This window comes from Lepisosteus oculatus, chromosome 3 (assembly GCF_040954835.1).
Source record: "Lepisosteus oculatus isolate fLepOcu1 chromosome 3, fLepOcu1.hap2, whole genome shotgun sequence".
NCBI lineage: Eukaryota > Metazoa > Chordata > Actinopteri > Semionotiformes > Lepisosteidae > Lepisosteus > Lepisosteus oculatus.
In genome coordinates, this window is record NC_090698.1 from 32,843,473 (window position 1) to 32,860,276 (window position 16,804).

The 16,804-nt window shown below is 34.6% G+C and overlaps 1 protein-coding gene across 1 annotated transcript in view; it reads right to left on the reverse strand.

Annotated features, from left to right (window-relative positions):
* Positions 1-9,594: 9,594 nt before the first annotated feature.
* The window catches only part of LOC102694662 (hippocampus abundant transcript 1 protein-like), a 31,599-nt gene continuing 24,389 nt past the window's right edge, over positions 9,595-16,804 (reverse strand). The window contains exons 11-12 of the mRNA XM_006627007.3: positions 14,875-15,032; positions 9,595-12,888 (exon numbers count right to left, since the gene is read on the reverse strand). Of these exons, the coding sequence (XP_006627070.1) occupies positions 12,673-12,888; positions 14,875-15,032 (374 nt within the window). The 3' untranslated portion in view covers positions 9,595-12,672. The remainder of the gene's footprint in view (positions 12,889-14,874; positions 15,033-16,804) is intronic.

Here is a 16,804-nt window from a genome sequence, read left to right on the forward strand (position 1 = left end):
TCCTACCTTAAACACTTGCAACATCTGTTCAAACATATGCTAATAAAAAGTTAAAGGAAGAACATAACTGCAACACATTACAAAATGGTTTAGCAAGCAAGATTGATCAGTTTTCTTAAATATTGAAATCCTCAATTATTGGTTGTGAAAAGATGAAGATTGACAGTTTTGATACACTATAGAGGACATGGTGATGATATTGCAGGCACTGCTATCATTACTACTGCCATCAAATTGAAAGGTGCACAATACGTAAACAGCAGATGGTCTGTCTAGAACACACAATCCCAATAAAGCTAGCGTGAAGTCTGTCCTGCACCCTGTGGAGTTGCTGAAACTGCAGCACAATGCAATGAGAGAATGCTTTTTACAGAAAAAAGAATTAAACTCTACCAGCTGTACAGCACTTTTCAGCATTTTTTAAAACATTTATACAATTCAGCATTTGGACAGATTCAAGGAATCAATTGACTGGTTTGATTATGTGTCAGTTATTGAAAATGTGGTGGTTACCATTGGTGGTGCTGGGGCCCTGGGGTGCTACCTACGTGGAAATTGCATGGGTTTCCTCTGGTTACCTCCTACAGTCCCATGACAAACAGATAGCTAAAATTGGCTTCTGTCAAAATTTGTGTGAGAGTGTTTGTTTCTCTGCCCTGTGATTGACTGGCGTCCCATCCAGTGCATATCCTGCCTTGTGCCCACCACTTGAAGGGATAGGCTCAAATGAAAAATTCATCCATCCATTCTCTAACCACTTCTTTTAACTCAAGGTCAGGTCCGAACATATCCTGACAAGCAACGGATGCAAGGTAGGGTGCACCCTGGAAGAGACAACACTCCATTTTAGGGCAGTCACACACACACATACATACCCAGGGCCTACCAGACTGTGGGAGGAAACCTGAGCACTCAGAAGAAACCCACACAAATACGAGAGTGAATATATATTTGGAGTATATAATATCCAGAACTGGGCCCCAGTGCTGTAATAGTGACCACTGCACCACTGAGCCATCCAGCCATCCGTTTTCTAAAGCATTCATATAATTCAGGGTCATGGGGAAGCTTGAGCCTATATTGGATAAAATGCCTAGATGGATGAGTTCTACATACAGCCCATTTTTTGGTCATTTTTCGTGGCAAAATAAAATTTATTTTAAAAAAGATCTTTAAATCTGAGTGTGAAATTATTGGATTATTCAAAACTTAATCTACAAAACATTGGATATAACATTTCTGTTATATTTTTATAACGTAAGACTTTCTTGGTGACTGGCAAACCACAAACTGTATTGGACAACAAATGGTTTTAGTTGATTTTGCTCTTCAGCTGGTCGGTGAAGAACAGTACACCAAAGGTAATGCAATGTTGTAACAAACAAATATACATCCCCTTATGTGACATCCCATGAACCTCTCTTGAAAACTCTTTGTAGCTGATACCATACTGACAGACTAATGTAGAATGCCATGGAAATCTAGGTGGAAAAGGTAAAAAGAATTTACAATATTGGCTATGAAACAAGAAATTAAATTCTAGAAAAAATATACAGCTTTGAAAATATACAATCACTTTGAAGTAAAAATGTCCCTTTCAGCATTGTAACTTGTACCTGAAAAATAATATTTTTCAATTTAGATCACTTATATAAAAGTATTAAATCTGGATGACTTTGTTAAATGTAAACTTAATCAAATAATAATGTGCCTACATCCTAGATTTTGATCAAGTCTGACACAGTCCATGTTTTGGTATTCTGTCTGCTCTACCTTTCTGGATTTTATTTCAACCCTACAAATAAAGTGATAATACAAGCTGTCTTTTTTGCCCAACTAGGAAATCAGACGACTCATAAGATGGGCATAAGAAATATTAATTAAATCTCTGCTGAGTACCATACAGTACATCTCTGCACATGTTTTGTAAACAAATAAATAAAACCCATGACTCATATGTTATATATAGTAAATGTTTCTTGTCTGAAAATGTAAAATGCTATCAATCTAAAAATGTAACTTCAAACTTTTAACCTTTTAATGTCAAAATATTGCCTTATTTTTTAGAGAATGGAGGGTTACTTTCTATATCCTAAAATACTAAAAAGGAATTGCACCCTAAAGAATGTGGCAAATGTGATTGTGTGATAAATTCTCAAAAAGCTACCCAGTTTAGACACATTGGAAAATCACACAACTAAATGACAGAAACTGAATGAGAGAACTGCTTTGAAGTCTGCATAGAAAAGGTCTGCTACTGTACATGTGTGTCACAGGAAAACATCGACAGAATCAATGAGAAGTCATACATTTCTAATCAAAGAGAAAACTTACAAATGAAAGGAGGCTATTTGGCGCATCTACTATTGTATATAGCTGTTCTTATCAGACAAATTAATTCAAATGCACTGCTTGCCCACAGTCACACTGCACAGATTTGAGACATGCCACCTTAGATGTACCAGTTTATAGGTAGATACTTTATTAATCCCATGTGGGAAAGTCAAGTGCTCAGCAGCCAGGCACAATCAACACAGAACAGAACAAATGTAGTAATACAGTAATACAATGTAATAAATAAAAAATGGAATAAATAATTACAAACAAAACAGAAAAAGCACACACACACAAAAGTATGAATGTACACAATACCATGTCAAGATGTAATACACAGTATAGATATTGCACACTCCCAGGCATATTGCACAGAGTAGGTAACTACTGCAACTATTGCACAGTTGTGAATAATAAATGGCCCATTCCACTTCCACCTATTGCACTTCTATAAACCAGATGTAGACAGAACACCAGTAAAGCAGAGCACCAGTTGTTACAGAGGAATCAGGTTTCAGGTATACAGGTCATAACAGGTCAGTGTTGCCCCTGCCCAGACACATCATAATTGGGTTGTAAAGTTATGGCAGTAGGTATGAATGATCTTCTGTAACGCTCCCTGTCACACCGTGGTAGGACCAGCATGTTGCTGAGCGGGCTCTTCATTTCAACAAGGATGTCATGGAGGGGGTGGGAGACATTGTCCATGATGGATATTAACTTGGACACCATTATGCTCTCAGCCACCACCTTCAGAGAGTCCAAATCAGACCCAATGACAGAACTTGCCTTCTTGATGAGCTTGTTCAGCCGATTAGCATCCCCCATTCTAACAGCAACAGACTGGTAGAACATCAGAAGCATCTCACTACACACACTGAAGGACCTGAGCCTCCTCAAAGAGTAAACTTGGCTCAGACCCTTCCTGTAAATGGCCTCAGTGTTGTTGGTCCATTCCAGTCTGTGATCAATGTGGACGCTCAGGTATGTGTACGAGTTAACCATCTCCACTGCACTCCTATGTATACAAACAGGAGGAGGTTGGGTCTTCGTCCTCCTGAAGTCCACCACCAACTCCTTGGTCTATAGTCTGTTAATTCTGTTCCAGAATCTATGTGACAGGATGCCGATCATAAACACAGCAGCATCTTTGTCCCATTTTTACTGGCACTTTGAAAGAAATACTGTGTAACTTTTCATCTGAGATTGTTTCCCAGCTTGCAGGACCGGAAGCAACTGTGTGACCAACTTCCACAAAAAGGATCTTGGACTGTCAGTAAAGGCAACTCAACAGAAACTTCTCCTCCACATGGAGATTTAGTTAGTTTGTGCTCAAAAACAAATCTCCCATAATGCATAAATATTTTTATCAGTTTATACAATACAATGCATACAATCCTGTTTTTTTCTTACGTAAATTAGACTCCACTCTGAATACATGTATAAGCAATGTAGGTAAAATTTAATTTGTCCCCCAGTGACAGCTTATTCTCAAATATTACGCACTGTGATTGAGCAATGCTTCACATAAGTGCAAAAAGATACAACTGAGTTTCTAAATGGAGGCATTGTTGATAAGGAACTTAAAAGAAAACAGGTTAATTCAATTTTTCTTGTGTTAAACAACTACAAAAGTTCTGTTAATGGTTTTTCAGTATGAGGTTTACCATTTTGCTTTCATTGTCAAGGGCACATCAATTATATAATCAAAAGGGAATACAAGTTAACGTGCCAAACAGCAAGTGATTGTTCATGGAGCATTAAGGTGAAAACAATTCTCACTCAACATTTACTAAAGCAACAGATTGTTCTGACCCCGGCAATGGAGATGCCTACTGGAGACTTTGATGCATTAAAACGTATTCCTCCACTGTTCTCTAATACATTCCATTCCTCTGAGATCAAAATTGACTGGGCAGAATTCTATGTGTGAATATCTAGCACGCTAAAGCAGAACATATGCAACTTTGATAAAGAGGCCAAAATCTGGATGTATTGTAATCAAAGTTCAACCAGTACTGTGTTTTCATACTGTACAGTATATACAAGAAAACAGTTCAGTACCTATCCCTTTCTATGAAGAATTATCCCCACATCTTAACTGTCTTTGAGAATGTAATCAAATCCATTCTTGAGATCAGTTGATAAAATTTGTAATGTGTACAAAAGTAATTAAATTATGGGGGAATACCCTTACACTTTGATTTTGCATTACCATTTCAGTGTTATGTAATACTTAATCTGAATGTAAGCTCATTAAGATACTGTTAGCTAATATATGTAATGTTTTATGTTTAAATTGTTTTTTTAAATGAAATAATATATTCAAATTTTAAATATATATTTTTTTAATTCTACAGACAAAATCACAGACGTCACCAATATAATCCCATGTTTCAGATGAAAAGTTTTAAGATAAGATCAAAGCTGTATGTTGTGGTCCTTAAGGTGATGGTGAAATAACACATCCCTTTCTGTTCTGTTCTTTTACACCAAACTAAAAGAATTATATCCTCAAGCAGAGCTTTGCGATCAAGTAGCTGGTAGAAGCAATCTATGTCTTTTAAATTGCCCCACTCTGTGTAGAAAAAAGCCACTCTTGTAAGTAATGCCTTCAGCTGTCAAGTGTGTTAAACTTGCTGTTGGATTCAATTGATATTGATGGATATTAAGGCAATGCATTCCCTGGCTTGATACCAAAATACATATACACTATGTCTAATTGCAAAGCATCAGGTCTTTGATGGGTTTTAAATGTGGCACACAGTGCAAATTTATGCATTACACATGTGGAAAGTGCCCTTGGGAGCAGATGCTGGTGCATTTAAAGCTCATGCCTGAATGTGCTCTGTGTCAAAAGCAGGGTGTTTTGAAGAGACAAATCTAGACATGACAACAAGGTCTGTAAAAGAAAGTATAAGGTGAATGTAATGCAAACCTCAAACCTATTACTAACTATACTTATAGTTTCAGACAGTAACACTGAAGAATTTTAAGTAAAAATTAAACTAATTATTTAAAACAGGGACCAATGGAAGATATTGAATCTGTGCTTAATAACTGAATTACCTACATTAACTAGGTACAGTAACTAACAAATGTAGTGAGATGCTAATCTTCAGTAAAGCACTTAAAATAATACAATGTAACTTAGAATTACTCTGAAAGACAGGTCTCACAGAGGATACCATGATCCTCTACCCAACTACAGTATATCACATGAGCTAATAATTAATAATGTAAAAACTAAAAGGATTCATTTGCACTTGGGGTCATGCTGTTGTGAAACTTCTGTTACTTGCTAAAACTCTCAGTTGCCCAAGTCTCTAAGCATGCTGAAGGTGCAATAAAGTTTGAAGTGTCTCTAACGCATTACCATAGCAACATTTTGTTAATATTCATATCAAAGTGACATGAGACTTTTAGCTTAACAGTTTCATAATGGAAAATATGTATTTTTCTTGAAGCTCCATTTAACACTGCATCCATGAATAAGCTTAAAACATCCCAATAATTATTTTGTTGTTTAGCCAAGAGAATTTCAAGCTAGTTCTTTTCATCTGCTTCCAAATCCCAAGAGCCAGTAAATACACAAAAGAATCCTGAGTACAAACAAGTTTTCCAGTGATGTGTGCACATACAATATTTCAGTGTAACAACAAACTAAAACTAAACCAGCAAACAGTATTAAAAAGGCATATGTTCCCAAATTTCAATTATTGTCATATTTGCTGCAACCGTTACTGGGCATAAATGACTTTCTCATAATGGATGAATGAGTTCTTATGCTGTTGAAAACATAATCAAACCTTTTTGCAGTTTCTCAGCATCAGTATAAATTAATATCTAATAATCTAATATAACTCATCTTACATTTACTGATCTAAAAATGTTAAAGACCTTTTAATGGATATATGAAAAAGTTCTGAAAAAGGCTCAGAGAAAATAATGTCTCGCTTTTACAAGATAATAGTATGCATAGCTCATGCTAATGTGAATCCAAAGTGCAAATTATTCAGCAATATGTGGCACTCTTTTTATATTGATTGGCATTAAAATGCAACAAATAAATTTTGGAATGGATAGCATTTGTTGCATTTCTAAATGTTTCTCTGTACATGTGATACTTCTGTTTAATGTTTTTTTTTAATCTAAATGCCATGCTGTGCTCCACCAGACATGCTCAGAATATTTCTGATCTCATATGCTTTTCTTTATAAACATTGACAGGTGCTGCTTGCAGGCAAAAAAAATGTATATATTGTGTGGAACAAATCATCACCAAATGACATGTAAGATCAAAAGGTAAAAGACGTGAGAGTACCTTTTAAGAAAAAATGCAGTATGTGCAGATTTCCACAGTGATTCAGTTTCTAATGCAAGTCCTGGTGCTACAAAATCAAGTTGTTTGTGGTGTGAATGATATAAAAATGAGTCAACTTTAATCATTGCATTGAGGTTATGAGGGCTAATGTTGGCAGAACCCACAGCAGCCGAATAAAGAAAGGATGTATACACATTATTTTTAAGAATGCAAGGGGCTTCAGGAGTGTCTTTGGAATAAAAAGTAATGTTTAGATATTTAGATTTTGTATGTGTAAGTGAATCAGATAAAATGCTTTTCAAGTACCTTGTGTAAAAATGACAATAAGTGCACAAATTCCAGCAGAAATGTATTTCATCACACGATGTTGCAGAATTTGATTATAGTTCCTTTATATTAAGACAACAGTGACAAGTTCTTATCTAACTGGATAGAAATAGTGCATGACAATGTTTCTCTTTTACAATTGGACATTCGAATTTACATTTGCTATGTTGGTGTTGAAAGATACTTATACCATGTCCTTTTTATATTCTGTGTATATAGTATGCCTCCTTGTCTTAAGTGCACATTCATGTTAACACATTGAAAAGAGTTGTGCCTGGTTCAAAAAATGCCTTCAGAAGTACTTCTGAAGTGTTTCAGAGCAGAGGAGGCAAAACTAAGTTAATATTTCTGCTATGTTCCCTACAAGGTCAAGAAGCTGTAGGTTGAAATCCACTTGTTGTCATTATTTTAAGTGGCATATAGCATAGGGGTTAGTTACCACACTGTGTTATCATCATCAATGCAGTCTGAGGAAGATACACGTTTACGTTCAGCCCTCTACATAATTTTCTTATTAGCTGAACTATTAATAATGAAAAAGATAACTCTTTGTGTATTACATTTCAAGACAAGTATTATTATTCCTTCATAACAATTGGTGCATTTTGGCCAGTTTAAGTCATTTGTTAGAGCTAGTCCCATGTGCAGCACTGCATAGTCACAACGCAATAGTGGGGTAATTGTTGCACATTTGTACATGTTGCATGTGAGTACTAGAGGCAACATAACTTTGATATAGCAACAGTGATTCTGGCAAAAGTGGAATTCAGAATAAAAAAGCAGCATCATGCTTTATTATAAAAAACATCCAGTTAATTACGCACATCCAGTAACTAAAACTAAATCTTGGATGCACTTCATAAACTAAGTTATATAAAGAAGTAGAAAATAGTGCCCTCTAGAATTATTCAGACCCCTATCAAAAAATATTAACAAAAACATCTTAGTCAAATTATTGATTGATTGTGCTATTGTGTCGCATTTAAACAATCCAATTAATGTTACGGCAAACATTGTTAACATTACCGCAAAGAGCAAAGACATATTTAACATAATTGATTGACATTTTTCAAACTTCAAATGTATTCATCTAAATAAATGTAAACAAATTCTGCACTTTGGAAGTGTAATTGAAGCCTCTGAAGAGGCTTCCAAAGGGCTTTCTGTTTCTATTCGGTATAAAAGCAGGTAATGCACACGGTTAAGGTCAGAGAGTTCTTCAAAGACTGCAGGCAAATTGTCACTTATGTCCACAATAGAGTTTTCTACTGTAGTATCTACAATTTGAGGTTACTGTTTTGGTGGAAACCCTACTACGCATAGGACTCAGGTTGATTCTACCATCACGGCCTTTCAGATAAGTGGTTTGGGAGGTGATCATAAGTCCAAAGGCAACAGCTGGAGATCTCCAAAATAACCTGAAATCTAAACAAATCGTTAAAACTTACCTGTCTGAATTTGAATGACAATTGAAACAAAATCTTTTCAAGATGATGTGAGCTTTTTGAACAAGCACATCAGGATTATGTTTAGGGTAAAAATGATGAAGTGCAGGTTGAGAAAACATTCATTTTCACTTTCAAATATTTGGGGATTTGTTACATTTTAGTGTTATGGACATTGGACCTCTTTTCAAGATAGAAGACATGGGCATATAACATCTAATATGTACTGGGACATACAGGTTCAACACGGTTCTTTCTGCCAAGAATCTGAAGCCATGCCAAAAATTATAGCGTGAGAATAATCCAAAGCATTCAGTATACAGTGCATCCAAATTGACAAAGAAATGGTCAATTGCTCACAAACTAAATGTTCTTGACTGTAAATTGCGATCACCAGACTTCAGCCTTTACCTTTACCTCAGCCAAACCTTTGTGATTTTAACTCAAGATAGCAGTTCACTAACAGAAACCAAAGTATCAGAAGGATTGAGAGCAATTCTACATGGGAGAAATGTTCATGAATTTCTGCTATGAACTGCCAGAATCACGTATCACACTACAGGAGGTGTCTAGTTAGCAGATTTACAAAATGCATACAAGGGTGTGAATAAATGTGATCCTCATGTTTCCTGGACTTTATAACAAATATTCCTTGCTATTCAGGCTTTCTTAGACGTTTTTAGACATTTTCAAGTAAGAAATGCTTATCCAATCACTAAAACATTTTGTTACTTGATGTTTAGTTGTCTAAAAAATAATTTTGGAAACCACTGTATAGAAGCAGAGCCAGTTACACCAGCTTAAGTGCCATCCAGTGGGTGAAACCTCTCTCCCTAACTTGTAATTGATCCTAGAATATACTTTATAACACTTCAAACTGAATTTGATTCATATTGGAATATTTCAATAACAAATATAAAAATACTTTAAATAAGGCCATACACATTGACAAAAAAGGCATCTTGTCAGGTGATTTAAAAAAATCACCAGATTTACATGCCCACAAATGTATTTTATATGATATATCTTTCTATGTTATATATTTGTTTTAACAGCAAACTCATAACACTTCAGCCATCTTTCAGACTTCTGGAGAATCTCTCTGTAATGCACTGCCATCTTGTGGACACCAGATCCTTTATGGAAGGACTTCAAAAACAAGTATAAATTTTGTTTTTTTATTATTGCTGCTTTTTATATATAATTTACTGTTCAAGACAAAACAATGCCATTACAAATATGTAAAGCAATGCACACATCATTTGCCGTAATTAAAATACTCGTTTCATTAACGACTGCTCAGTGTACAATATAGTATTTTTTGCATTTTTGTATTTACATCTACATTTTAGGCACATTTGAATGTAAATTCAAAAAGATGAGGGGTGCTGCAAATAAATGCATCAAGTACTCTGCCACTGCAGAATAAATAATCAAATGCAACGTTGCAGTTCATCGGAACAAAGCATAGACATTGTTTAAATGATGATTACTGCAAAGTTATGCAACAGCAGTACACAAAGTACTCTTCACAAAAATAAGATTTGGATACTAAATAATGTTGGTCAGAGGTTTCTACATTGTTTGAAAAATATAGCTTTCTGTAACCATATAATTAATTAGGATTGAAATAGTTTTCATACGATATACAAGTACATTACATAACCCAATACAATCTGTGCAAAACACAGATCAGAATAGAACAGGACATCTCTCTACTGTTAGGTTCAGTAATATAGAAAAAAATTAACTAACCTGAAACCAGCTTTTAGGAATAGACAGCCATCTCACTAAAAATGCATAATTATGTCACCTTTATATAAAGTTTCACTAAAAGAAGGTTACTAGAGACGATTAATTGGTTTTAACATCTTTAGATCTTCAATGTGTGTGCTAAAAGGGATAAAGAAATACCATACTCAGCTTTATGGGAGAAATGCTTCAAAAGAATTCCAGATACATCTATTAAACTGCCTGGAACTCGTGTAGTAAATTAAGAACAAATCTAAGTGTGAAAACTGATATGGACATCACCCTGTAAGCCCATTCACATACTGATGTTTAACACAAGGTGCATGACAGTTATTTTTAAATGGAGTCTCATCACATGTGCAATGAAGTGATGAATGAATCCTTTCACATCATTGCACAGTGTAGAGAGGTTTTCTGTTCAGAGACAAAAAGGTGAAGGGTCAAATACGTTGCAGCTCCCATGGTATGTTTTTTTTTTCATTATAATTTTGTTTTCCATGTGGCTGAATTCCCTAACACCCATAACACTGCACTAATCACAATCTGGGGACAGCTGTTAGCAGGCAATGCAAGCAGACAATGTGGGAGCAAAGCACAGTTACTGCATGCACAAAGATGTAGTGGAAGGAGAGGCTTTGCTATGCATAAGGTCAACTAAAATACATTCAATAAACTTAACAATAAAAATGGAACAGTAGGTAGAGTACATCATTCCAATACACTGACTACAAAACAAGTTATTCCTAAGATTTTAAAACATTGTAAATGCATGGCTTAATGCCCAATAGTATGGGAGAAATACTGGGAGAAAAAGTGGAAGTTAGTCTAAACCTTAATGTGGTGTTTGGATTTCTCAGGCAATCATTAAAAGTTTCCACATTAGAAGAAACAAAGGAAAGAGCTGGCTGCCTAAAAATCTGATATTTTTAAAATAATAAGAGTCAAAACAGAAACTGAGTTACTTATATCTTTATTATTTTTTTACTTTGCCTGCATAGTTTGCATCCTCAAGTAGATCTCATCACATAAAAATATTTTCAAATCATGGATAACATTTATTTTGGATATAAGTATCAAAACCAAGGTAAATTAAAATTAATAACAGGGAAAACAAAGACTTGAGGTATCTGGTGAAACTCAGGGTGTTTAAATTCAGGAAATGTAAGCTTCCTTATTACTTTTATATTTTAAAAAAGTAATCTTTCAGTGACCATAAAATGAGATTTCAATCTTAAAAATACTACTGCTCTTTAAAAAGCTTTGAGCAAGACTTATCTTTTTAAATATAAAAAAATCCCAAATAATTTGATCAGACATACAAAATAAAAAATGATTTTCAATATTTTAGTCTACTAAGTATTATTAACCTCCCACCAGCATACCTCGTTAACTTCCTTTCAGCACACAATTCCAGATTTGGAATTTTTGCGACACTGCATCATCGCTATTAAATTATAGTGTGCATAAAAAAAATATTCAAATCCAAATTCTATATTATGTGCTATTTTACAGCAAACTTTTTAAAAGGTATTGAAAGCCATACTTGTCATCACTGAAGCGCTCAGCTACATAAAAATTGATCTGATGGTACAGATTAATGCATAGAGTTCAACATTTTGTAAACATCTACACCATCATCTCAAGGTGCTGACTGCTATGCATCCAGCAAAAATTACCATAAGGCATAGAAAAAAAAATATATATAGTTTGATTTCAGTTTTGTTGTCCAGTAATTTCTACTCATTAAACATAAAATAAGAACTATTTGTTTTATCAATTGTTTTCAGATTGGCATTGAGGAATGCAGGGGTTACCAGCAAAATATATATATATGAGAAGTATCCTTACATACTTACTAAGTAAAAAATATTGATAATTCTTTAGTTAAAGTATGCTATAAGTCTCATCAATATAAAAGTACATTTGTAAATGTATATGAGATCTCCACAATGTAGATCTGTTGACCTTTTGTCTCAGCTTGGTTTATAAGCACAACAAAAAAAAAGTCCTTGCAGGAGTCAGAATATAATTTACCAAGCAGAATCCCTTAGAAATAAAAAGAACCAAAGCTCGCCTCCCTCCCTAAAAACGATGAGATCTTTTTTTTAAGATGGTCAAGTTTGCTTCGCTGAAAATATTAACCATCAAGTCCTCACTGCGATAATTCTTATAACTCACACAAGACTCAGCATGTCAAAATACAGGTACAGGGACATTCAAATTCTCCAACTGCCTGCCATCAGGTAACAAAAAAAGCTGGAATAATGATGATATAACATAAATAACAGTTCATATTTGTTTAGCAACCTCCAGAAACACTTTTCTTCATGTAGGCAGCAATGCAACATGGCTGCCGATTTGCATGAAAGACAAGCACGCTAGACTTCAGAATACATTCTGCATCTCGTCTTGTTTTCAGCAGTACCCTGATTCTTCAGTCCCTTGTTCACCAGCGCAGAAGGGGGACACTGTCACAAGGCAACGTGGCTGTCACACACTGCTGTCCTGCAGCAGTGGCTCGATGTCCTCGTCGCTGCCAGGCAGGGGGGTGTTGCTCTGGGTGCTAGTGATGCTGTTGCTATGTCTCCGGGTGTTGCAAGTCTTTACAGAGAGGCTGTTGTGTTCAGGAATGAATAAGGCAACCAGGAAAGCAAGAAGAACTGCACATGCTCCAAAAAGAAATGGTGGACCAGAGATAATCGATCTCTATAAAATAAAGAAAGATACTGCAAATGAGACAGAGCTATATATCAAAGAATAATAATAATAATAATAATTGCTTACACTTATATAGCGCTTTTCTGGACACTCCACTCAAAGCACTTTACAGGTAATGGGAACTCTCCTCCACGACCACCAATGTGTAGCATCCACCTGGATAATGCGACAGCAGCCATAGTGCGCCAGAACGCTCACCACATATGAGCTATTAGTGGGGAGGAGAGCAGAGTAATGAAGCCAATTCATAGATGGGGATTATTAGGAAGCCATGATTGGTAGGGGCCAATGGGAAATTTGGCCAAGACGCCGGGGTCACACCCCTACTTTTTTCGAGAAACGCCCACAGTCAGGACCTTGGTTTTACGTTAAATGTACTGTTTAAAAACATATATGAATAGTTCATATAGGCTCCACTTGTTAACATATAGCAATAGCCTACTATTCAAGTCTGACTTCATGAAACCGTGGAAGAATTCCATGGCGACATAAAAAGAAAAGACAAGAATCTACTAGTAATTAACTGATGCTCAAGTTAACAAGTGAATGAATGAAACACAAATTGATCTTTTGGGCATTTTCACTGGGAGTGATTAGCACAGAAAACTGAAGTTCATGTTGAAAATTTCATCACTGAAACATAAAATTGGATTTGTTCTGGTTTAACGTTGATTTCCATCCCCTGTTCCTGGTTCACAAATGGTAACAAACCAAAGTTTAACCAAAGTAAATCAAAGTTTATCAGAACATACAGGTCAAAAACTTGTGCTTAAAGATGCTTACAAATGCACTGATCAAAAAGTTAAAATCCTGAGAGAGCAGGAATTCTTCATCGAGGTGTGGCTTAACATCCTTCATGAGTAATTTAGGAACCTATTAAAAGACTGCAGGAAGGGCTGTGTCAAGTTTTTCTAAGACAATGATTGTCATGCTATAAATAAATATGAAAACCAATCACTTAGAAATAAGTAGACAATGTCCTGCTTATAAATATCATACTAAAAACTACACAGTTTTTCAGGTTTTATTGTGTTTCTTATACTGAATATCCACCTGGAGTTTCATGATAAATTAACTTGGTTTTTAACTTAGTAACATACTGTATCATTAAAGATGTGACAACATTTCAAGGCTACTGCAGGTTCCCCTGAGATGCCTGATAGGTTATTGAATATGTTCAAAATAAATTCAGTTGCTTATCAGTGATGATAATTGTGACTTAACATGGAATAACGAATTCAAAGAATTAGATGCATTTGAGGATGTTTATTAAGTATTTTGTATAGTGAAATTGTCTTGGCTAAGGCCCAAACGTAACTTAAATAAAACTATAGGTGCATTGTATAGAGAGAAGCGCAAGTCTCTGAATGCTCAAAATTATCCGAATAACTGATAGTTCAACCTATTAGTTGGGTTTTATATACCTATTAGTCAGTCGATTTGAAGACATAGTCCAAAAGCACTGGTAATGGCCCCATACTGTTTGCATGAAAATGTGATTTCATTTTACTTTGGAAATTTGTTTTTATTCAAGATAGAGGACAACGGTTTTAATGTATTTTGGCTACTTCTTGTTTTGTGATTGCATTTTGCTGGAGAACCAATAAATTATCAATGGACTTTGGTGCCTCTTGAAACTGAAACAGGAGATTAATCTTTTTGTGAAAAAATATTAATTTGCTTTATGCTGATGTATGTAGTTATGAAACACTTCTGAAAAGATTTGGTTGTCACACTTAATCTTAATTAAACTTAATCACCAAAAAATCCACCTTGCAGGACCCATGCTTATACATTTGATGCCAGCAATGTGCTGTGGGTTTAAAATAATAAACACAATCATTTTCTGATCTCTAGAGGTCAAATGAAACAAAACTAATTCCTACAATTGTATCCAAAAATAACTGGAAATAACAGAAACCTTCAACAAATCTAAACACTATATATAAATTTAAAAAAGAGTTATTCTCATACCTCATCAGTTGGATCAAGCATAACAGTGTTTTTCTCATTCTGAACTGGATCAATTTCATTCAATTCCACATTGAAAAGGAAGAAAATGAATCCATAGAGAGCTGGTCCCAATCCATTGCAGAGGCCTCGAATTCCCGTTATCATCCCTTGCACAACTCCTGATGGGAAGATTATTATAATGATTAAAGTCATTAACATTCCAGATAAATTATCTTTAACATTAGTGCATTTTACTTATCAAAACTACGTATGTTTTATGTTATGTTGCTGTTATGTTCTGTTATAAGATAAATCATATTTTTAAAGACATTTGCAACAATGAAACAATTATAAAGCTCTAAAAATAACAGGTCATATAGAATTAAACTTCATTGCAAACAAAAATGTATCATAATTAAATTTAATTGCATACACAACATTGGTAGCTAGCATGTCAGTCAATTGGCTTTTATTAGAAAGAGCATGTTTTTTGTAACTCTGAATACACTTATACCATTAAGCAACTAAATGTTTTAATGCAAGCAGTATAAAAGTGGAAAGAGTGAGTTAGTAAAGCCTTTTTTCCCTCTTTGCTGCAGTGAGGGTTTAGGTTGATTCCATTTCTCCCTTTAAGAAAAATTCCCAATTACAATTTCTTTTTTTAGATTCACAAAACTGGAACCGGGAAGAGGCAACTGGAACTGAAAAACTAATGTTGGCCCGATGTGGTTGTAGACAAGTCTGTTGCATGCTGGTTTTAAAGTCAGTAGTATAGACTGGTAGTCTGTATCATTATCTTAACTGACCCACTGCTTTGTAGCCTTTTGTGGACAAAGTCTATCCACATTACAAAAGAAACTGCAACCATGTTTGATAGCAGGCATCATAACTGTTCACTTCCCTTTCATCTCCCTGTGAATTCCAGCCTCTCGCACAGAACTGATTTGATATTTTACTATGCTTCAGGAACTACATAACTCGAGAAGGAGTCCAAATTGCACCTCCCATGATTATTTGCTCTGGGTTTTTTTCCAAAACTCAAATTGGCTCCTAATAAAACATATGCACAGATTTACAGACCCCTTTAATTTTACAAAGTTGCTCAAATTAAGGAAACATGAACCGGAAGTTGTAATGTTTCATCAGATTGGGAGCAATAATCAAAACATAATAAAAAACAAACTGTTTAATAAAACTTAAAAAATAAGTACTTTTTATGAAACTTAAATTAAGTGTTAGGAAAAAGTACATGCACAAATTCAGTATTGATTTATTTTTCATTCTTTCTCAATTGGGAACTTCTCTTTGTTTCTCTATTATTCAGTTTATAATGTTTATGAATGTAAAAGTTAAAATGCAATTCTGATATCGTCAAGAATGTTTTAAGGATAATTACATAAGTACTAACTTAAAAGAAGATTTTCAAAGCAAATGTGAACTTTTATTTATAATGAGAGTAGTGGGAATATGAGTGTTTTCAATTTATAATGCTAAATTTATTTGTAAATGGAAACATATTTCCATATTTATTTTGCAAACACAAACATCATGATATAGACTGCAAAGACATTAGACTGAGATGAAGAGAATAAATGATTATACTAATGTCTAAAGAGGCACAAAAACAGGAATTAAATTGATTTTCAATGGGTTTTCACCTGCATAAAACAAGCCTTAATTGTTGATTAGGAGTTCTTGATTAAAATCAAAATCACTTTAAAAACAACATTTTCAAGATTGCTTGGACTCATATTCAGATTTTTACAAAAACCACATTAAAACTAAACTCAGCCAATTATCCCCAAATTCCTTATAGTAGGAACATAAAAATCAAATGAGGTGCATAAATGAATAAATGCAGGTTATACAACAGCTTACAGATCTCCCCATATCATGCAATGAAAGTATTCTATATTATTCCACAGCAATCTTGCTATACTTTTCTTTGGCA